The sequence below is a fragment of the Gymnodraco acuticeps genome, unplaced genomic scaffold (assembly GCF_902827175.1).
Source record: "Gymnodraco acuticeps unplaced genomic scaffold, fGymAcu1.1, whole genome shotgun sequence".
In the NCBI taxonomy this organism is placed as follows: domain Eukaryota; kingdom Metazoa; phylum Chordata; class Actinopteri; order Perciformes; family Bathydraconidae; genus Gymnodraco; species Gymnodraco acuticeps.
This window is the reverse complement of record NW_022989815.1, coordinates 356,954-380,234: the sequence shown is the minus strand read 5'-3', so window position 1 is coordinate 380,234 and position 23,281 is coordinate 356,954. Positions and strand designations below refer to the sequence as shown.

Genomic DNA, 23,281 nt, shown 5'->3' with positions numbered 1-23,281 from the left:
ATCTGCTGGATTGCGGACCATATAAACCCACTGATACACACAGAAATCATGCCACAGCTACCGTGCGAGTCCTTATTCCTGCTTTTTAAAACGAGTGTGCGCTGCCCGAGGAGAAGCTAGCTCTGCAATGCTGTGCTCAGCTAAATCAGTGAATAATTCACGCTAACCCAAATTATTTTACAGTGCTTACTCTACCCCTAAGTGCCCCAACACAGAAACCCACGCATACTCGAGCACCCCCTGTAAGTGGTGCTCCCTAGGCGTTGCCCATAGTAGTCTAACCCAGACAAGCAGACTGTAAAAAGCAGACAAAATAAAGTCTTGTACACTTTACTACTCCCTCTGCAGCCGTGTCTGTCTGCATACTTCACATTAAAAGCACCCCGCAGCAGTTTGTGTTCTCCGCAGCCCTCCCTTTACACGTCTGTCTGTCTTTCCATCTACACATCTCACACATTTACACCTTCATGCATTTTCTTTATTAGGAACCAGTCATTTCGTACAGTAGCACTCATTGCATTTTGGATGTAGCCCTGCCCACATGATCTAAAGTATACATTCCTGCCTGTCTGGCTTTCTCGATTTCCTTTTTAAAATCTCGTCTCTCTGTCGTCTTCTCACTCTGCCCCAGCTTTGAACTTGTTATGGTGGATGTAGGCGACTCTTCCCCACCCACTCACAATTATGCACACACACACACACACACAGAGGTTGACTTTAGCCTGACTTTACCCTCTTACTCAGCCAGCCACTGACCCACTTTGTGAGGAATGGAGCACCAGACAGACGGAAGGCTTTTACTCCAGGGCACACTGGAAAAATGCAGCTAAAAACTCACACACTCACATGCACCCACAGATACGAGGAACACGCTTACTCAGTGTGATCATGCAGACAATGGGGCGCAAAGTCAAGTAGAGCCATAAATGTTGGGCCGATGTTGTCATCAAATCGGCATATCTGGAGATATAAATATGCTATATTTGTGAGGACTTGCTATTCGTAGGACTTTCTTTAAAAGAATAGCTCCACATCTTGGGAAATACACTCATGGGTTTTCTCGCAGAGTCAAAAACTGTGGCTCATAACCCCTCTTCAAAATCACATATTGTTATTTTTGTAGTTTAGTTTACGTTTGGATGAATAAATAAGATCTGCAAGTAAATGTGTGAGCTTGTTGTCATTTGTGAGTGGTGCTGGATGACATATTGGGTCATCTTTGTACATAGCAGGCTAGCTTTCTCCAGTCTATATGCTAAGCTAAGCTAATCATCTTCACATGGAGAGTGGTATCAATCTCGTCATGAAATAATTGTTTGTCAAACTTGTCATTTCATTTGTAACTACTTCGTTGTTAGTTCAGTACATAGCAACATTTACAGAAGCACACACACACCCTACAATGCATGTCATATATAGATTTGACCACACCTTGAAACTTAAACACACACTCTAATCATAATGCAAAACACTGAGGATGGTGCAGCACACATCTATACCACATGCATTAGCACATTTATAGATAGATAGCAAGACACACAGACATCTTCCGTCTTTTCATGTTACAACACAGAGCTACAGCCAATTCAGCACTTTCTTTCATCTCGATCTCGTGACCAGGGAGGCTAAGCATCAGACCGACCGACCACTTCCCTTTTCCTCTGGTTATTTCAGTCAGTTTGAGGCCAGCGGCTGCTGACTGCTCGTGCCACACCATAGTGACTGGGGCAGGGTCAGCATGTGAGTTCTGATGGGTAAAAGTCACAAGTTAGATTTGTTGCCTCACATGAAACCCTGTCTCTTGTGCAGGCTGCAGTACGTACTGTATTGCATTTTATTTATTCCTTGATTACCGCCTTATCATCTTCTTATTTTGGCCTACTTGTAGACCCGTAGTCTGAAGCGATGTGAACTTGTTGCGTGACTAGCATTCATGTGCAAGGCTTTAATTACTGTCAGCATGTGTACGTTTGGGTCAAAGCGCTGTCAATCAACTTGGAGGTGAGGTTTTTCTGAAGAGTTCTGCATGAAAGGTTCACACACTCTAAGGTCAGTGTGTTGTGCTAGTATGTGTGCTTTTTTTATTAGCATGTGGAAGCTGTGGTGCTGAGCCTACTATCTGAAAGAGACCCGCTCTGCTGAAAAGCCTGTCAGCTCCTTCTCTCTTGTTTTTTTCCCCCTCTACTCTTCCTTTCTTCTTCCACTTTTTTCTCTCTCCCCTCTCCGGTTTACAAGGCCTTCGCACACAAGCTCCAAAGGATTACCAGACACACCCCTTTCAGAAGCACTGAGCCCCACAGCTCCTCTGACAAGTCACAGTGTACATGTGTGTGTGAAAGCGCACATTTGAGCATTCGAGATCTCACACTTTCTACCCACTCTGCCTCCTCAGAGAAAAGAAAGTGGAGGAGGAAAAACAAAAAGAGAGCTGGAGAGTGGGGTGGAAACGAGAGGCAGATTGAGTGATTGCTGCTCACCAACACAGAGAAGGAGAAAGAGCCAGAGCACAGAGTTTTGGCCCGCAGCCAGCTACAGCCACCATACAGCTTTTGTGCGGAGAGTTGACTTAGAAAGGACCTTTCAGAGAAGGAGAGAAAAGAGTGGGAGATGACAGAAAAATACAGAAACAGGGCAATGAGAGGACGTCAGAGCAAGAGGAGAAGGGGCAGAAGAGGAGGAGAAATAATCACAAAAGGCAGCTGTAAGGGAGAGGACAGACAAATACTGAGTAAAGGAGAAACATTAGGAATAGTAGGAGGGTTTAAAGCAGATGATAAAGACTCTTTCATAAGCCTGTACAGTAGATAAAACAGATCATGCCACAGCTACACCATCCCAAAACTCAGACTATCCTCCAAAATCTCGCCAAGAAACTTTTATCTCCACATGCAGGCTTCACATTCTGCAGTTTGAGGTCAGGGGAAGTGCACTGATGTCACTAACTGGTAATTTTGGGTAAATGCAGTCAGCCGCAGTTTAGATGAAGAGATAACCTGCAAAATCATGGTTTCCTGTCATGCCAAAATCAACCGTCTCACAAAAAGGATCTTTCAGAATAAAACTTTAAGCAAGGAGCTGGAAATGTTTTACTTTTGTTGGCTACATATGCAAAAAAAACACACTCTAAACACATAGGATACAGAAGGGGTAGCTGTGCAGTTGCCAGTGGTCTATTAATAGCAGGGTAATATAAATACGAAGTGCTGCGTGTGGGGAAATGCGCTCCACTGGAGGGAGGGGGGAGTGACTGGGTGGGGGGGGGCACTGCGATTAAAAAAGGGGCCACTGTCCACCTGACTTTGTGTGTGTGTGTGTGTGTGTGTGTGTGTGTGTGTGTGTGTGTGTGTGTGTGTGTGTGTGTGTGTGTGTGTGTGTGTGTGTGTGTGGTGTGTGTGTGTGTGTGTGTGTGTGTGTGTGTGTGTGTGTGTGTGTGTGTGTGTGTGTGTGTGTGTGTGTGTGTGTGTGTGTGTGTGTGTGTGTGTGTGTGTGTGTGTGTGTGTGTGTGTGGTGTGTGTGTGTGTGTGTGTGTGTGTGTGTGTGTGTGTGTGTGTGTGTGTGTGTGTGTGTGTGTGTGTGTGTGTGTGTGTGTGTGTGTGTGTGTGTGTGTGTGTGTGTGTGTGTGTGTGTGTGTGTGTGTGTGTGTGTGTGTGTGTGTGGCAAAGCACTAAGCTGTGAGCGCCTGAGAGAGCGGAGACAAAGAGAAGGATGGAGGAAGGCAGAGGAGGGCTCCTCGTGTCCTCACTGGACAGTCTCCGCTCTGGGTTAAGGGGGGCCCATATGGGTACCCCCAAATAACCCCCCGATAGCATGTGGGTATTTAACTTCACGCCACCCTTGGCCCAAAATAAATACTGAGACTAGATGACAATATACAGTCTGCTTGGCTAATGAAATTCCTACAGTCACCATGGCATTGACGTTCAAGCAGCGAGGACAGAAAGGAGGTGTGTGGAGTTTAAATTTAGCTTGATAATGTAAATTAATTAAAACCTTCAGTATACCAACATTACCATAGTCTTAAATGTTCTTCAAAAATGTGCTGTACATTCTTTAGGTGGAAAAAAGCTAAAGATTTGGTGAAGGAGTGGCAGGTCCCTTTGGACAAAGATCCCCATTTGATTGAATTGCAATATGGCTCATTTCCTCTCCCTCCATTATTTTTTAGGTGCTTTTTTGATACAAAATAAAATAAACATTACTGAGAAGAATGAGGTATCACACAGTAAAGTGTTCACATTCATGCCTTGTCTTTCTGCAGTAGATAATCTCATCAGTCAACACTTGTTACATATTCCTCCCACAGAAGAAAGTCTGATTGGCCAAATCAATTAAAAGACGGACAAACAACCGTCCTGATTATTTTAAACTTTAGATGAGCAGCAGTGCCATACAAACAGACCAAAATCTGGACCGTTCTTATTCTTTAAGAGAAAAGACGTCGGATAGAAAGCGAAGTGGAATTACAGTAAAGAAGACAAAAGAAAGTGGGCTTCTGCTAAGCGCACCCTCCTACATTATGTCTGTGGTTTTAAGTCTCTGTTTTGAGTTCAAGTCCTGTGTCAACCAACCACACGCACAGATCATATCAAGATTTTGTTTCATGTCACTTGCCATTTACGTCATTGCAGGAGTATTAGATTTAATTCCAGATTCAATACTATGTTTTTGTAGTTTCATATCTGTGAATAGTTTGAGCAAAATAAAGCCTGTCTACTGTGAACTGCATCTTCAAGTTACATTAAGATTGGATTGATTTAAAAAATGTAGTAAGACAAAGAAATGAAAAGCCATACATCATGAGAGGGACCTAGTAAACAGACAAAAAAGCATGCAGACATAAACAACAATGACTGAAATAAGATGAGGAAGACGTGCATTTTTAAGCTGACAGTGCAGAGAGTAGGCACAATTAATATGCCATCATCATTCTTTGGCAATGATTAATAACCTTAACAGAAACGTGCTCAATGCACAGAGGCCTGTGTAGACAAAAGATGGGGAGCTCACGTTTGCACACAAACAATGATGCACACAGCATTATTATTGGAAACAGACATGCAAGCACATAAAGGAAGTGCGTTTTGAGGTGATGAAACACTACATTTGCTCCTAAAGTAGGGATATGTAGAACCCTCTGATCCTCTCAGTTGTGCAAGTAGTGATGTGGTAGTAAGAGCAGAGGGGCGATCACATCAGTCTGGGGACACACTATGAGATGCATGTCCAAACCCAGGTCAGAAAAAAAGAAGAGCAGAGTGTGGCTGCTGCTCTGCTTCCTTTTTGTCTCAAAGCAGGAAGTCATGTGACTCCTCAGAGGCGGACCCTAGAGGGGCTGAGGAAGAGGCTTGCTGTTGCTGGGAGAAAACTCTCCCAAGGTGTGTGAGTGTGTGTCAGCCATTGGGTGTTTGCCTTGCAGGGGTTAGGATCTCGCCGTGTGCTAAAACATACACATGAAATACACACTCAGACACACAGAGACACATTGTGTGAAACTGTGTGTCAAAAACCTCCTTCCCTTTCTCCAGCTGTTCAGCTGGTGTGTAGGAGGAAAAGAGCTGACAGGCCTGGAAGTGCTGACATCAGCAGAGAAAGAGGCACACACACATACACACACGGTCAAACAAACTCTTTTCTAGTGCAAAATTGCTGGCTGGATCGGGTCAAACGATTTAAAATGACTTAGAGATTCTTAGCCTGAAAGAATGAGACATAGATTGGAAGAAAATGAAGTCCAAGTGCTCGCACTTGTTCTTATAGCTCATTATTAAACTAGCAGACTCAGCTGTCAAACGGGTATACATCTTGAAAATACAACTTAAAGACAGCGTCATGCTGAGTATGCAGCACCATTCATCATTATCACTTTAAAAGACCAGCATTTAAGGTTTTATTTTTAAACGTAAAGGAACATTTATGGCTTATTGCAATTTAATCTTATGGCTAGATCTCACTTGTACATCATATGGATGTAAAAATAGTAAAGAAAGTGTGCCCAACTAATTCCTAATCTACAGTGGGTGGGGTGCGTTAAAGTTTAACTACTTGCTGTGTGTGTAAACTGAGATGGATGTGTACACTGGACAGTTTGTGGGAATTTTTGATTCAGCTTCATTTTTCTCGGTTTAAAAAGTCTGATTGTGTGTCCTCCTGCCGTGTCTAACTTATTTAGGGAGTTTCAGAGTTCCCAGTTCTCATAAATTAACCTGGCATGTGCAATGTTACAACTGCAGCTAGGCCAAAACAAAGAAAATTAGTTTGTAGAAATTACCCTTTAAGTGCGTGTCATGGTACAACATACGGTAAGAATCAGTGGGCTTGAGGTCTGTTGTTCGCGTGTGTGTGTGTCAGTGTGTACTGTATCTGTTTTTAGCACCATTTAGAGAGAAGAGCCCCATGAGCGGGGCCCCCGATGCTAACCCGGCCCAGATGTGAACTCCACCACCGCACCAAAATTCGAAACATTCACATGCATGACACGCTCAAATACACACATTAAAAACAAGCACCGGCACGTCACTTGTTCAAATCACGCAAGCTCAAACTAAATTTGTAACCGACTGTTTAGTTAGCCAACATGATTATGCCTAATGCTATTATCGCCATAATCTGTTTCAATGAGATCATAGCTCACCTTCAGCGGACTTAATTGAAAGTTTCAGAGGTCAATAAACGGCGTACATAAACAGATAGAAAAGAAAAAGAGTCGACCCCTCCCCAAGCCAAAGTGAGTCCCTTGAGCGTGACCTGGTACAGCCGGGAGGCATTAAGCAGCTGTGTTGTGAAAACACACGGTCAAAGGGACAGCAACGCTCAGGGTCACACGCACAGCGGAGCAAAGGTAGATCCAGGAGACAAGAGTAATGATAAAGGACATGTGGATAGTCTGAAACACGTAGAGGGAAAGTCAGAGTCAAGTGTGTGTGTGTACATTCAGCTTTAAACCATTATATAACATGTTACTTAATACAGCTAAACAAAAATAAACGGTAAGGCAGTTTGGGCAGCATGCGCTCCTAAAAAATGACGTTACCATACAATGAAGCTGTAAAGTCAATTAAATTGAGAGGGAAACATATTTTCTCCAAGATTATGTGTCTTTATTAACTTAAACAAATACATTTTGCACTTCTTTGTTCTGTTTTGTTTCAATTTACAAGATCAACCACAATCCAGGAGAAATTATATTTCCCTTGATGAGTAATTGAAAATGCACTTTAATGGGAAATGAATTCTGTACGAGACAGGATTGGTTTGTGAGAGCGGCAATGTATGCCGCAGGGTACTTAAACATGTTACATAAATTACTTTAGAACATTTATTGGCTTAAATACACTTACAACTGTCATTAACCATGACATCATTGCTAATATCAACACCTCTTCTATATTAGACAGTTTTGCATGTCAGCACAAGGTCATCTTTTAAATGTACCCCACAAAAGATTACAGTTTGTATAACAAGTTGTCACAAGTTAAAGTTTAGTTTGGATGTGTGTTGTGAGAAGTTTTCCGTTTTTAATATTGATTTTAAAGGCTCTAGAAGGTGACCCTATCTACTTTTTATCTTGTATTTAAGATTTTGAGAAAAGACAAAGAAGATAAAACATAATGTTGTGGAGCAGAAATAAGTGCTTGATAAATTAAGGCTTAATGATTGAGGCAAAGTCATTGTTTTTCTCAATTTGGGGACCCGTGATAATCCACATTTTACCGGTATCTCGACAGAAACCCCTCAGGTATCACAAATCCTCCATAAGTCTCTTACAAATTGTGAAACCATGTTGTGTGTGCAGAACTCAAGCCGGACCTTAGTAGAAATACAAGTATGCAAACAGGGCAGGGTGGTGTTAAGCAATAAACCTCAGTCAACCCCTCACCCAAGCTACACACATAAAACAGCATGGTTCTCCCCTCCCTCACTTCCTTCCAATGTCCCCTCAACTGCTCTCTCTACCGACGTGGCCTTTTCTTCGTCTCCTGCTTTTTCAATCCCTATCTCACAATGTTACCAAAAGTGAAAAACAATGTGTGTATCCGCCCTGCGATTAAGATTCACACAGATTCTTTCTCGGCTTGTGGTGCACACTTTAAACAAGTTTCATGAAAATTGGGCCAGAAGTTGTTTGTTATCCTGCTGACAAACCAACAATCAAACAAACAAATCATCAGCTTCCCTCATCCAGGCCACTACGATAGCTACACTCGTGAAAAACGGCAAAACCAACAGGACACTGAATACCAAAAATATATCCTCCCACTTCTCTGCTCTATTGCCCTTAGATAGGTCTGAGGGTGGAGGTGTAGATGGCTGGCTCATTTCCCAAATGTATTCCTTGTCACCCGCGCCATATCTTCCCTCAGGAATAGCAAAATTCCCCTTCCTGATAATTATGAATGATTCGTCCCTTCCCCCTTCTCTCCCCCTATTCTCCCTTTATCCCTACACTCCTCGGCGCTACGTATCGCACAGAGATGTAATTAATCAAGACACTCTGCTAGTCTTAATAGTAAGGGTGCTCTCTTTTTCTCTCCTCCTCTGTCTTCTCCTTTTATTCTTTATCTCGCTCTGTCTCCCTCAAAGCCTCTCAATCTCCCTCACACACATCCACACACAGTTTGAAGGTCTCATTAATCACCTGCTCACATAGAAAAGCTCTATAATGCATACCAGTGGGATCATTTGGTGGTTTGCCCCCCCCCCCTGTCTTTTTTACCCTTGTCTCTATATGCTCATGTACTTTAAGCCCCACCACAACACAGGGCTTTCGTTCTCAGTGTGTGTATTAGAGTGTGTCTGTCATCAGCGCGCTTATAGGCCAGGATAAATACGATAATCGTCGCTAGCAGATTTGCCCCCTGGTCCCGCTCTATTTTTAGACGTCAGATGTTGAAATAGTTAAAGTTCTTAAAAAGGGCAGGCTGCGGTATCTTCATAAAACCAGGGCACAGGATCTGCCAACCCAAGCCCACAGACAAACAACATTCAATTCACACAGCAAATAAATTACGTTAATTCCACCAGCAGTTTATCAACTAAAATATTATGAGCACGTTCCCTCTGGTTGTATTTGATGACTGGCAGATGGCTAACAGTCCCTTTTCTATTTACATAACAGATCCAAAGAGTTTGAAGGATGCAATCAAACATTTTCTATTAAAAATGGTGCTACAGTATGATGTGCAGTAGGGTGGGATATTATAACATATACAGCACAACATAGATTCAACTAACACTACACTAACTATGCATTTAAAATCTCTGGTTGTACCATCAATGCAGAGAACGCCCTTGAAGGTTAATAAATAAAGAAGTGGGTTTTTTTACCCGCTTTTACTGTTATTACAGTTTAGGCCAATGTGGGCAATGTTGCATATTTACATGGGACAAATTAATTTAATATTCCAGGAATTCAATTTCTTTGATTGCTATAAACACACAATTCCAATTTGGTTAAACAGCTTGACAAAATATTGACTCATCAAACATTCCCCAGTGCTTAGTTTGGCGAAATAGTTTTGAAGTACAACTAAAACACACACATTTAAAAAGAGAGATTGTTGTGTTTGGATGCATTCAGTAACTTTTCGTTTAAACGTCTGTCTTCTTTCTATCTGCATAAGTTGTTTTTGCTGAGGTGTGTGTGTGTGTGTGTGTGTGTGTGTGTGTGTGTGTGTGTGTGTGTGTGTGTGTGTGTGTGTGTGTGTGTGTGTGTGTGTGTGTGTGTGTGTGTGGTGTGTGTGTGTGTGTGTGTGTGTGTGTGTGTGTGTGTGTGTGTGTGTGTGTGTGTGTGTGTGTGTGTGTGTGTGTGTGTGTGTGTGTGTGTGTGTGTGTGTGTGTATGTGTGTGTGTGTGTGTGTGTGTGTGTGTGTGTGTGTGTGTGTGTTGTGTGTGTGTGTGTGTGTGTGTGTGTGTGTGTGTGTGTGTGTGTGTGTGTGTGTGTGTGTGTGTGTGTGTGTGTGTGTGTGTGTGTGTGTGTGTGTGTGTGTGTGTGTGTGTGTTCTTGGCAGGCGCAGTTGCTCCGTAGCTTAAGGACGTTGTGTCCTGGAACTCGGGTTGATAAAGCCCAGCATGGATGTCCTGTGTTGTCCAAAGCATAGTGTACACGTGCCGTGCTGAGTCGTGACGAACAGTGTTGTCGAACCTGCTGCTTCTGGCTTTTCATAATCTTGATTCTCCTTCCAGTGTTTGTGTGTGCTTAACTTTCCACTGTGACTATGAGCCAATGCTCCAAATAAACTGAGATGACCGTCCAGCACTGATCAAAACACACTGACCCAATGAAGCCTAACTAAGGTAACGTGACTAGCCGTGCCTTTGTGCCGGCCTGCACTGATTGGCTGTTTGAGGTGGGCTGGGTTGGCTAACTCTCCCACCTCCTGCCAACTGATTGGAGGAAACATAAGAGTAAACAAGGAGTTCTTTGAGCATGTGGCCTTACACAATACAGGCCCCACTGCATGCATCCAAATCACGAGAGAAAAGTGGAAATTATAGAAAGGGAGAGGGAAGTTGACATATTTCAGTTGTTAGGTCTTGGTTATGAGAAAAGCAGACTTTTTCCATGATTCAACAAGGTCACAACTCTTGGAAAGCATAGTTTGTGTGGCTGTATGCGCTAAATATTCTAAGCAAACTTGATATTGCTGTTCACATCATAACAATTGATTTGTCTTTCTCAATAAGATATCATATATTATACGAAGATTTGATATTTAAAGTTTTTTTTCACTGTGCTTTTGTGTGTGTCTGCATTCCAATGAAGTCCTTAATCTATTCACAAAAGAGGGGCGGACAAGGAATGGAAGTAGAAATATAAGCAGCAGAAAGAGGTGTAACAGGATCCCTTCTGCCAAGCTCCAGATCCCCATCCAGAATACACAGACGCACGCACACACATACACACAACTTAAACACACACAAGCTGAGAGACACCCAGCCGCTGGCCAGGAAACGCACATATGATTGAAGAGAATGGAATGTTCTGTCTGCAGTCCAGAGCGCAGGGCAGCTGGAACCTGGACCCAGTGGGTGCGTGCGTGCGTGCGGGCGGGCGTGCGTGCGTCTAGGGTCACAGTATCTATAACTGTCCTCTCTCTGCAGTGTTAGCGCAGACGAGCCACGCTGTTTATTTTTAAACCGACTTTGCGTGGCAAAGACCTGCATGTCGTCTGCGCCTCTACCTCACACCATATCACGACACTTTCACTGCCCCCCTCACAGACTTGGGGCCAATTCATGGTTTTCGTGTCCATGTGGCCTTCGATGGGAATGCGTAAAATATTATGTAACCACACAGCAAACGTGGCGACTGCATATGCCCTACAAAACATAACTGTTACTTGTTTTCCGGGCGCTGTATGCATTTACTCCAATCCCCATTTGTGTGCATATTCCTGTTACGTTGTTGCACCCACTGTTTTCTTTTCTTTTCACAAATAAACAAAGGACATCCTCTGCACATGTGTGTAATGTGTCTGCGCAGCATTATTATGAATCCCACTGCTTTTTTTGGGCGAAATCTGCCTGGTTAAGCATTTAAGTGCGAGGACTGGCTAGGCGTCCATGGGCAGGGCTTGCCAAGAAAACAGGATTCATAATAATGAGTTTGCCTAAGCATACCCCTGGCCTTACACCACTTTTGTAAAAAAAACATGTAGAAATTCCTGCATTTATTCGGTTTTATAGTTGTTGTGTATCTCTGAGTCATTAGCTATGAGGCTGCCTGTGCCTATTTGCGCAAAGTTAATCTCCATTCTCTTAAGACAGAACACCTCAGGGCAAGACAGGCATTGTGTTCATCACAGACCATTGTCAATCCCTTGTGTTAAATGATAACCAATGTTGAGCAAGTTGTCCGCTTGACCCAGCAGCGTCCACTGTTGACATTACTGACTCAGATTACAGCTGGTTTACATAATGGCTGATAAAGTGTGGTTATGTTTGGCAAGGACTGACACACACACTGAGCCAGAGGCTGGTTAATTACACCAGAGGTGTGAGGCTCAGGTCACCAAGTTGGTCCAATCAAAGCAGTGGTAGAAGGGTCATGGGGGCGGGGCTTACATGTGTGAGGCGAGAGCTACAACCCCAAAGCACTTTGACCTTTGACACATTGCTGTCTCCCTGCTCTGTGACAGTGTAACCCTCTGACCCTCATTTCCCTCTAGCCCAACACGCGAAGAGCTGTGAGGGCGTTGAGGTTTTTTGTGTGTTAGACTCTGCCTTTCCTTTAAAGGTTAAGGCAGGGAAGGTTGGGTCTGGGCTGGGCTGAGGGGTAAGATATTCCTCTCAGGAACACAAAGAGTACAGGAACTCTGCAAAGTGAAACTGACCCAGTTCATACGTTTGAGTTCAGATACGTGCTGTAGCTGGCTGATGAAATACACTTGCAACACCATACAGACCCTCCCTTTTCTGTACTGCCAGGCTACGCAAAGCCATTTCCCTCCTCCAATCACCACTGCTGGAGCTTTGACAGCTACAACCAATTAGAAAGCACCCTTACAATCCTCTGCACCAATCAGAGGAACCTGCCGTTACCTCAGGGGTCTGATGTGGTACTAATTTCTATACATTTTTAACATGCTTCTGTGGAATTAAACATCAACCCTCACAGTTGACTTAATATCTCCTCAAAGTAAGCCCTTTAAAAAATGTGATGTACATGCATCTTTTAATTTTAATTATTAACATAAATGCAAATATTTGAGTTCCCACCTACGCACCTTCAGAAATCAGAATAATGAGAAAAAGGGGAGAGATTCCTAGCGTGGTTGCTGACAGTGATTAATTGTTCCCACATGTTGCTGAGTGCTGACGGACAAAAAGGCCTCTGTGTTCCTGTGCTCTGGCTGCAGCTGGTGCACATGCACATGCACACACACACCCACAGACATACACAATAACACACACACAGCTGGGGCCTGTCTCACGAAACAAGTTCAGCTTCGTCAGGCTCTCTTTGAGTCCGTTTGCTTTCAAAAGTATAACGCTGGTAAACCTAGATAACCGGTCTAGTAATCGTTTGACTCTGTGCTTTGCAGAGCAGTTATCCCAATGACCTAAACCAAATGAACTTTGGTTTAAGGAGTAGTTCGATTTTTGGGAAATATACATTTTATAGAAGATGTACACTGCAGCTACAGCTAGCAGTTAATTCTAACTAAGCCTAATTCAGCAAACAATCTGAAAACTGGGTAAAACAATTAACACTGATCTGTCAAAAGTATAAAAAAACAAACAACTTTTATCACGTATCTTGAATTTCATCTTTATACAAACGATATTTTTGGGTTCAATTAATCTCTGGGGTCTTGAGATAGGGTAAGCTAACCAGCTACTAGCTTAATCTTCACATTTAACTTTAAGATATGTTGTTTAGTGGTATCTAGCTTCTAATTTCAATCCATGGCAAAAAAGAAGAAATACGTTTCGATACCATTCTTTCAAAACTAAAGACATTTCTAAACGAAGAACACCAGCTTTTGATCCAAAGTTAGCTCAACTTTGTGAGACAAGGCCTAGATGTGCTAAGTTAGATCTCTGAGATGACCAATCAAGAGAGAGGTGAGGAGTAGGGTCAAACAAACAAAAAAATGAATCCCCCACAATGTGTGTGTGTGTGTTTGTGTGTTATTTAGCTCTTTTCACTGCATAGGAGTTATGAATCAAAGCTGCTGTCTCAGTGAGCTGTTATCATTATGAATGGGCTTTGGGAATACCCTAGAGGGGTTACAGTAGTAAGCATACAGTATCCCACTAACACCGTGACTAGACATCTACACACACAAACTCATGCATGCATTGTGCAATTAACAAAACATAAAATAGTCATGCAAGTTCATAAGTTCATTAAACTTCTGGGAAGTTAAATAATATTATTGGTTTTGTCATTATATACAGTAGCAATCATGAAAGCCAGAAATAAGATAGTGTGGTCTGAGTAGAGACTGGATGTCTGTGTTAAAATGTGAAGCAAAGACAACCCCAAATTGTTAAAAGGTCTGTCCACTAAAATCCTAAAACAACATATTTTCCACCACAAGGGTTTAGTTTAGTCCGCCAAAATCTCTGTCACGGATGCTTTTGCTCCATCCCAATACCATGGACGTGAATTAAATGTTCTTTGTGGTGCTCAAAGCTTTGAAGAATTACATTTTGAATTTGTGCCTTGGCATAAAATATATCTTGAAATCAGTATAGATCCAAAAATGAAAGGGATAATCAGTACAGGGCCTGTGAGGAAGATCTACTACAACCATGTACTGCGAACATACATCACACATAATACTGATACATAGCAGGCACACTCATCTTGCAATCATGCTCCTCACTCCCTCTTTCTCACCATCACTCACACATTTTTATTTGGCACCCAATTTATTTATTTTGTTTTCACTGTCCGTGCTTGGGTTGCAGATGTCCTGTTCCCTTTTATTACTGCTCCGTCACACAGAGTTAGAAATATCTCACCTGGCATTTGAATGCTCGAGCTGTGGCACGGAAAAAATAAACATTAAACAAGTGGTTTTGAGTAGAAGTGAATGGGAAGGTGCAGGGGTCAAGGTGGTGTAGGAGGAAGCGAGGGAGAAGGATTGATGAAGTGTTAGGTGCTGGCAGGTAAATGTTTACAGCAGCGGCAGAAGAAACTCACATTCCATTCATTCTGCTCTCATTCATCCCTTAAAAGTTCCCTTCTTCCTTCACAAAGTCCATCTTCTGTCAGTATTTACATCTCCTTGGCATCTGGAAACATTTAGAGCCAGTGTGAGTGTGTGTACTGTAATATGCATTACGTCATGCCTCAAGAGATGCTGGCAGAGGATAAACACTGCTGGTCTCCCTGGTATCACTTCTCATCTTACCTCATTGCACAGAATACACACACACACTTGGGAAACACAGATACACAAACACACACCATTCATGATTTAAAGCAACTTTTTATGGGTTAGCTAATGAACAGCAGTGATCACAAAAAATCAAATAGTCCTGCAAAAACAACTTTTGTTATTTTCAACACACACTAGCATAGGTCGCAGGTTCAGTTTGGCCCCAGAGAGCAAACTTTCTTACTCTGCCAGCGTAGCATTCAGAGCAGTAACTTAAGCTTGTCTTCATCCTCTTTGATTGAACTGCCTTTGACCAGAAAAACAATCCAGACCAAATGATCTGTAAACTGCTGTCCAGGAAAGATGGAATTACTTCATGGAAAACAATATTGTGATTACCTCAAAACTTCCCCTTGACGTTTGAAACCAATAAATCTGTTCTGTTTTATGGAGTAAAAATATACATGGGGGAGAAAATGCGTGCATGTGTGTTGTGGATGGTGGTTGGGTTGTTTATATGGGAGGATATGGCATAGCCCCAGAGTCCCTCAAGGCTTATAAGAGAAATGTGTTTGCGAAACAACAGAAACTGCGGAAGGGGAAGAGGGTATGGAAAGAGAAGGAGACAAAGGCAAACTACTGAATTTGACAAGGCCTTAAGTAGGTTGCGGTGCACAAAATGAAGTGGACACATTATTTTAAAGAGAAAGTCAGATTTAAAAAGCTCATAATGTTTACTAGATATCCATGCATTTTGAAAATAGATAATAGATTAACTGTGAATTGATATGAGGTTTGATACTTAGTGTGCATGTTCGTGTTATCATCATTATGCTGTCATACAAGGACTATGAAATGATGTCTTCTTAAGTTACCAGATGGCTGAGACTGAGTGTTGTGGTGGTTTCTGTGTGTGCTTTTGTGTAGACATGGGGTTTTCCAGATGCTCATGTGCAGGGCTGTAATTTACAGATCAAGTGAAGTTGCTCTTAAATAACTGCAAAGCCCAATATGATCATATAATCCTTCTTTTAACATGCACTAATCGATTAGGGAAGACAGAATTTGACATCTCCACATTGCAAAGATGTTTTGTGCAGTGGCGAACCGTCAGGGCCTTCAAGGTATTCAGAGAATACCCTGGAACACTCGGATAAAACAAACACAAAATCAATTTAATTATATAAATAAAATGTATATTAAATGAGAATCGTATCTGTGTTGTTGATCTGTAATATTACACTGTTACGTTGCTTTGTTTGTCCTTCTCGGTCCATGCACTACGCGGCGGTGTGTGTGTGTGTGTGTGTGTGTGTGTGTGTGTGTGTGTGCGTGCGTGCGCACAGAAGGTCCAGTTGTGATAGACACTGTTCGCCACTGGTTTTGTGAACCCTTTATATCGTGCAACAAACAAAAACATTTTTTACAAGAGCTACTCTACTTTCATGAAATATCGATATGGTTCCATGGCCTTCATCATTTTTCGAAATAATCAAATAAAATACAGTTTAATTTATTCAATCTAAAATCCCTATTCAGATCAGATCCTGTTCCCTTCTAAGATGAGATATACTTTATTGATACCAAATTTGGGAAATGTTTTTGTTACAACAGCATGTCACATAATTAGAAATCTGCATGCCTTAAAGACGGCGAACATTTTTATAGAATTAAATAAGTGTATCAGTCTAAGAGCTAGCAGCGAAGTGATTCAGGGGTGTTATGTGGCTTTTCAATGAGTACATACATTCATCTCTTTGTTGTGAATAAAACTCTCGATCATTAGCAGGGGCTATCATGTGCACCAGTTTCCCACAATGAGCCTTTGAGGCTTGCACAAGGCAGGAGCTCAGAGTTGATCAATATACACCAGACAAGACTCACACAGGCACGCACAAACACACATGATCTGACACAGAACAAGCTCCTTAAGCAACACAGGGGCTCTTTGTATATGTCATTCATAATCGAGGAGACGCTTGATTATAGACCACTGTCTCTGTTGTCTCCTTTATACCCATAACACAAAAGCTACGGTGAGAACAATGCCGACATCAGCACTACACATTAATGTGTAGAGTAACTTGTCTATATTTAGTGGATGAACAATTGAAACAATATAATTTTTGCCTCACCAAAGCGACTGTTTACATTGCTGCAGAATCAGTAGTAGTGGGTGGTTTATGGACCTGTGTTGTTGGACTTAATGAGAAGTATTCATTGAATTCTGTATTGGTATTAGGAAAGAAAGAATAAAAACAAATCAATATTGGTGCCAGTAATTGTTGCGAGTGATTATTTCAAATAGATTTTACTCAACAGTCTCTTCTGTGTCTCTCTTTTGTGTTACAGAACTCGATCCGACACAATCTTTCCCTCCACAGTCGCTTCATCCGCGTCCAGAACGAAGGAACGGGGAAGAGTTCCTGGTGGATGATCAACCCGGAGGGAGGGAAGGGCGGCAAGGCTCCTCGCCGCCGTGCAGTTTCCATGGACAACAGCAACAAGTACACAAAGTCCGCCCGTGGCCGTGCGGCCAAGAAGAAGGCAGCTCTGCAGGCTGCAGCGGCTGCAGCGGGCGAGGGGGGAGACAGTCCTTCGGGTCTCTCAAAGTGGCCCGGGAGCCCAACCTCACGCAGCAGCGAGGAGCTGGACGCCTGGACAGACTTCCGCTCCCGCACTAATTCCAACGCCAGCACAGTGAGTGGTCGCCTCTCACCCATTCTGGCTAACCCCGAGTTAGACGAGGTGCCCGATGACGAGCCTCCTCTCTCGCCGATGCTCTACTCCAGCCCAGGCAGAGCGCTGTCTCCTATTCCAACAGGCGGGAAGGCGGTGCCGGCTGAGCTGCCCCGCCTGGCAGACCTCACAGGAACAATGAACCTGAATGACGGACTCACAGATGACCTGATGGATGAGTTGCTGGATAACATTAACCTGGTGCCAACCGTCACAGGTCCGGCCATTCCAAATGGTTCTTCAGGGTTCAATTTTGGGTCCAAACCCACTGGGCTAGTCTCACCTTCCTCCACCACCTCTCCCCCCACCACCTCTCCTCCTAACGTGGGAGTGAATGGTTACACTAACTCCATCTTTGGCCCCCACACGGCGGTCTCCTCTCTGCGTCCGTCCCCCATGCAGACCATCCAGGAGAACAAGCAGACCTCCTTCTCCAGCATTAGCCTGTCACGCTTCGGCAGTCAGACGCTACAAGACCTGCTCAACTCTGACAGCCACAGCCACAGCGATGTTATGATGACGCAGTCTGACCCGCTGATGTCACAGGCCAGCGCCGCCGCCGTCATTTCCCAGAACTCACGGCGTAGCCTCATGCTCCGTAATGATCCCGTAATGACTTTTGGGACGACTGGAGGACTTCAGGGCAGCCAAGGGGAGATACTTCAAAGTAACAACCATAACCAGAGCTCACTGAGGTCTTTGAACGGAGGACTTAACTTAGCCAACGAGGCTAACGCTCTGGCTAATGTTAAGCAGCAGCTCCTGCTCTCACCTTTGGGAGGAAACGGTTCCTCTTCCATGCAGATCGACACCTCGATCTTCCTGAATGGAACAGTTAGCGGCAGTGGAGGGCTCTGCCAGGACCGTTTCCCCACAGATCTGGACCTGGACATGTTCAACAGCAGCCTGGAGTGTGATATGGACTCCATCATCAGGAACGAGCTGATGGACGCTGATGGTCTGGACTTTAACTTTGACTCTCTGGCCAACATGAATGGAGTTGGCAACTTCACGAGCACCAAGCAGACCTCTCAGAGCTGGGTACCCAGCTGAAAGATTCAGGCCATGGAGGAGCAGAGCAGGTGTGTATGCTCGAGTGTAGTGTGCATTTCAGAAATCATTTGGTATTTGTACAAAGGCATATTTTGATAAAGGGGACTTTGGGATGCACTGATTAAACCTAAAGTCAAGGTTTTGCCAATGCCAAGAACAGATCCCATACAAATGCTCTTTTTTATAAACTTTGTATAAGGCCTGTGTGCAGAACTGATTATGATGTGTGTAAGCTAACTTGAAAGTGTAATGTAAATGGAAACATTCATATACCAACATGCTTTCTAGGCTTGTGAAAATTGTATCTATATTGTTTAGAAGTTTGTCAATACCTAAAGAGAAATCACAGAACTCCTGTTATAAACAATAAGAGTCACTTGTTGTCTTTGGAATACACATAGAAAATGCTCCCTTGATGTAATTACATGTCTCTGCATATATTTACTAAACTACTTCAACTCTGCCTTGCTTTGTCATTTTCCCAAAACCAAAAAAATTACCGCTGCATGTACTGTACTATGTATATGTACACGGTACTATGTTCTATGTAAAAAAAGTATATTGGTGAAGAAGACCCAATCTGATCGGTGCATCCCGAATACAAAACATTTGACTTTAGAACAGAGTATGAATACTCAAACATAATCATCTCGTCCTTTATCTCTACAGGTCTGAACTGTGTAGTGCAAGAGAAGATAAGACACACAACATCCTTTTTGCCAAACCTGCCATCAGCACAACGTAAAATACGAACCCTGTGTTTACAGAAGACTTCCTCTCGAGAGCTTTACCTTTGCTCCCACACCGTGAACCTGAACGATCCGACAGACTCTAGAGATACTGCACATCAGCCCTCAAAGACTCCTTTGAAACAACAACTACAACAAGAACAACAACAAAAAAGCTATGTCAAACTCACAAATCTTAGAATTATGCAATTTTACTTTGACACCCAGTCTGTTGATACAAAAGAGACACTGCTTAATCAGAAAGGGTTTCAGGTTGAATACAAGGACAAAATATCAAGCAAAGTTTGAAGGAGTGCGCGGTACAGTTGTTTCCGTTGAAGGCATACAAAAAAAGACTAAAGTGAAAAAATCAAGAAGTGGTGTAAATCCAGTGGTTTCCTGGGATGTGTTACGTTGAAAAAAGAAATGTCCCTCTGTTCTCACGTAGTGATTTTAAATGTTCAGTGTTTGTTTTATGGATTTTCTGTTTTTATCATACTTGTTTCTGCATCATACATGTCTTTACAAAAAGAGATGGTGTACTGATGAAATGAAAAGATGGAAATAGAGTATCTCTCTTACTGAGAGGCCACACATAAACAACAACCAAACACACACAGACACAATTTTCTCCAGTTTGCAAAACTTCAGACCACAAAATTCAACTCGATGCCATGCACTTCCAGTTTTGTTCAAATACAATTTCTTCAGTTAAATAAATGCTGCATACTGAGGGTCATATTAAAATTAGCTGAATATTACAAAAATATTTGCTATCTTTATGTATATCTAACTGTAAAAAAATAGTTGAAGAAAATCTCTGTCATGGATATTTGTACAGTGCAGGTCAGTGTAGAGTTAAGAAGAAAGGGGAAAGATCTTGTCAGTCTTTTCTGAGACTTCCTAACTTCCGGTGAGTTCTGTTGAGGTCGTTTATCACTGCATAAGATGTAGCCAAAATGAATACCTGTTTCCTAGGGTTATGAACATTTCCACACCATTACAGGTGCTATGTAAACAGTGTTGAATCCTGCCCTGAGAGCAAGCCGTGCATTTTGTTTGTTCGTTTTTGTTTTTCCTTATTACCCACGACCTGCAGAAGCCCAAAACTGCAGCCACTTGTAGCACGGCGAAGGTTGAACCTGTATAGGGCAGCGGGGGGGGGGGGTTTGCAGGGTTTCAGGCTCATTCCTCTTGAAGCCATTTATTTCTCGAGTGAAACAATAAGCTATCTCTGTATATTGCCAAATTACTTGAAAACAAACAGTAGGACATGCTGGCAGCCAAATCACAGCACTCACACAAATATATTGCACACACATAGATAGAAGAAGAAAAAATACCAGGGATCTGTGTTAAGCTCTGCTGTTTTCTTGTCATGAGCTTGTGGGGCTTCTTATGCATAAATATATATATAAAGATCACTCAGGGGGGAAAAGGGAGGCTTCCCGTTTAAGTAACATCAAGTCACATTCTAATGGTATTTTAACATTTCTTGATAAAAACAGTAATGCTTTGTGTTTGTGAACTTGTAACCTGTGAACTTTTATGGCCGTCAAGGTGAAGAGGAAGAAGGATTATAAACGTCAGGATTAAAACTTCACGCGGTCTGTCATTTTTGGTTTTGCTGTCATAGCTTTTTTTTTTCTTCCTCTTGTTGAACTTGCATACACATATGCCCTCATGGACATGCCTGGTGCTCCTGCAGGTGACTTCCTGTATTTCCTGAGAACATGTGTTTATCTGTGGAGTTTATTTCTGTTGAATTAATCTCACAAGGATGTGCTAATCCCTCACCATCCCTCATGGTGCATACAGCACAGCCAACTGTATGCATGTATGTATGTATTTATGCATAATGAAACTGTGTGAAATGCATATATACTCGCTGTATGTCCTTATATACTGATGTAGTACTTGACCCTTGGATTTTGTGATACCTCTGAAGGTAAAGTTGAAGAAATAATGAACAACGTTACACGCCCCGGTGAGAGGGAACCCAGATACCAGCGATGAAATTGTTGGACCAGATTTAGAAAATGGTGGAAAAACCGTTGTCGTAGCATCTGGACACCCTGGTATCCCTTCTCTGTTTGGGGTAACGACATGAAGTGTATGCCCAGCTGTGTATAATAGTGTACAGATGTGTGTGAATCACTTTGAGGCCAATGCAGAGGAGAGTGTGTGCATGGTTGGCTAGAATGACCTCTTGTGCTATCTGAGGTTTAGTGCATGACCTAGCTGTACCCCTAGACCCTTCCGATGGTGCCATCCTGCAACTGAAATTTTAAAATCGAATGGAACCCTGTGTCTTTAGCACTGAAACGCACACACTTTCTATCTTTAAAATCAGGGCTTTCAGAGCAGCACTTGCACCATCCTCCTGCATTAATGTGTCTATTATTACAAGTGTGTGTACATCGAGGCAGGCACAGGGAAAGCCTCGTTAACGGACGTTCCTCAGCTTCACACTAGTTGTATTTCACGTGGAGTACAGCAGGTTAACGTCCTGGTGCTCTCAGCGAGCGTTTTGGTCATAACTTTGAAGTGGTTAAAGTGTCACCTGACAACGCGCTGGAATTTCTTACACACTTGTCACATCCGAAATGTTCCTGAGCATTTATCACGTCTTTTGGCAGGGGGAATCCTGAGCCATCACCTGAGCTGCTAAGCATTTCAATTAATCTATGCTGATTGTACTAAATATTAGGAGCACTTCACTCCTGTAAAGAAGACTGACAAGGTAAATCCAGGAAGACCCTATAATCCTTTAATTTAAAGAGGGGTTATTGATCCTTGATAAACTGCAAATCTCAATCGCAGGAAGGTGTTCCATATTTTTTTTTAACATTCAGTGAAAAATGTTTTGGCTCTTTGGGGAAATAGTTTACACTTAAGTCATAGTGGAGCAGGCCTTCCACACAACCACTCAGTGCTACTGCTTCATCCAAGCACGGATTATGTCCTATTGTGCCCGACACACACACCTGCAGCACAACATGTGCACATTTAAAGTAAGAAAAGCAAAAAAAATAGACATACCACTAGATACCTTAATCACCTCGTGGACGTTTCCTTTTCATCATCTCCTCTTGGACCTTTACCATCTTTATTTAGAGGCCCAGGCCAGCTTCCCTCCATACACCCTCTGAACTTTGCCCTTTGAACTTTGCCCTTTATTAATCTTGCTTCTTCTCGACTTGATGTTAGTGGGTATTTTTCCTATGTATTCCATTTTGAATTGTAATCTAGTTTGTATAAGAAATGGTGCGCATGTAAATAAAGCTTGGTGAGGCTCCACACCCTACCCATGTCCTTGTCTTAAATGGTTTTATTGCTGTAGAAATATGAAAGTATTAGCGGTATATACATTTCACGAGTGCTGTGGAAGCACAAGGCTGCTATTAACAGCTCATATAACCATGAGAGGAATTTTCAGCGAGGCAAGGAAAAAGTTACAGCGCTTGCCTGCCTTACATGTGCTGTTAATTTACAAGTTATCCTGCTAGTGTTTTCCAAAACAGTGCGAGTGTGAGCACTTGTGCGTGAACACATTTAACCTCACACTCCCTCCAGGAGATAAATCTCTTTCGCATGTCAGTCTGAACAGAAAAACAACTCTGTGTTCCTAAAGTTCCTGGAAGTCCTCTTGCACAATGTTTGTTTTGTGTGAGGCTGCAATAAATGAGAGCAGACGTACAGCAGCCCTTGATACCTGACACTGGGCTGGGTGCTTTTCTTCTGTGGTTGCGTAACATAAAAGGGAGAGGGGGAACACTCACAGATGGGAGTCACTTGCATGTCTAAATATGTGACATTATATAAATATATAAAAATATTAAACAGAACCTTGCCAGGCAGGCCACTCTGCTGTTATTATCAAAATATGTCATACGTCAGTATTTCTGAAACACATTAACTTGTTAAAAA

The 23,281-nt window shown here is 42.6% G+C and overlaps 1 protein-coding gene across 1 annotated transcript in view; it reads left to right on the top strand.

The window, feature by feature from the left end:
• foxo3b (forkhead box O3b) overlaps positions 1–22,666 on the top strand; it is a 43,507-nt gene extending 20,841 nt beyond the window's left edge. The window contains exons 3-4 of the mRNA XM_034231066.1: positions 17,184–18,652; positions 19,293–22,666. Coding sequence (XP_034086957.1) covers positions 17,184–18,623 — 1,440 coding nt within the window. The 3' untranslated portion in view covers positions 18,624–18,652; positions 19,293–22,666. The remainder of the gene's footprint in view (positions 1–17,183; positions 18,653–19,292) is intronic.
• The last annotated feature ends 615 nt before the right edge of the window (positions 22,667–23,281 follow it).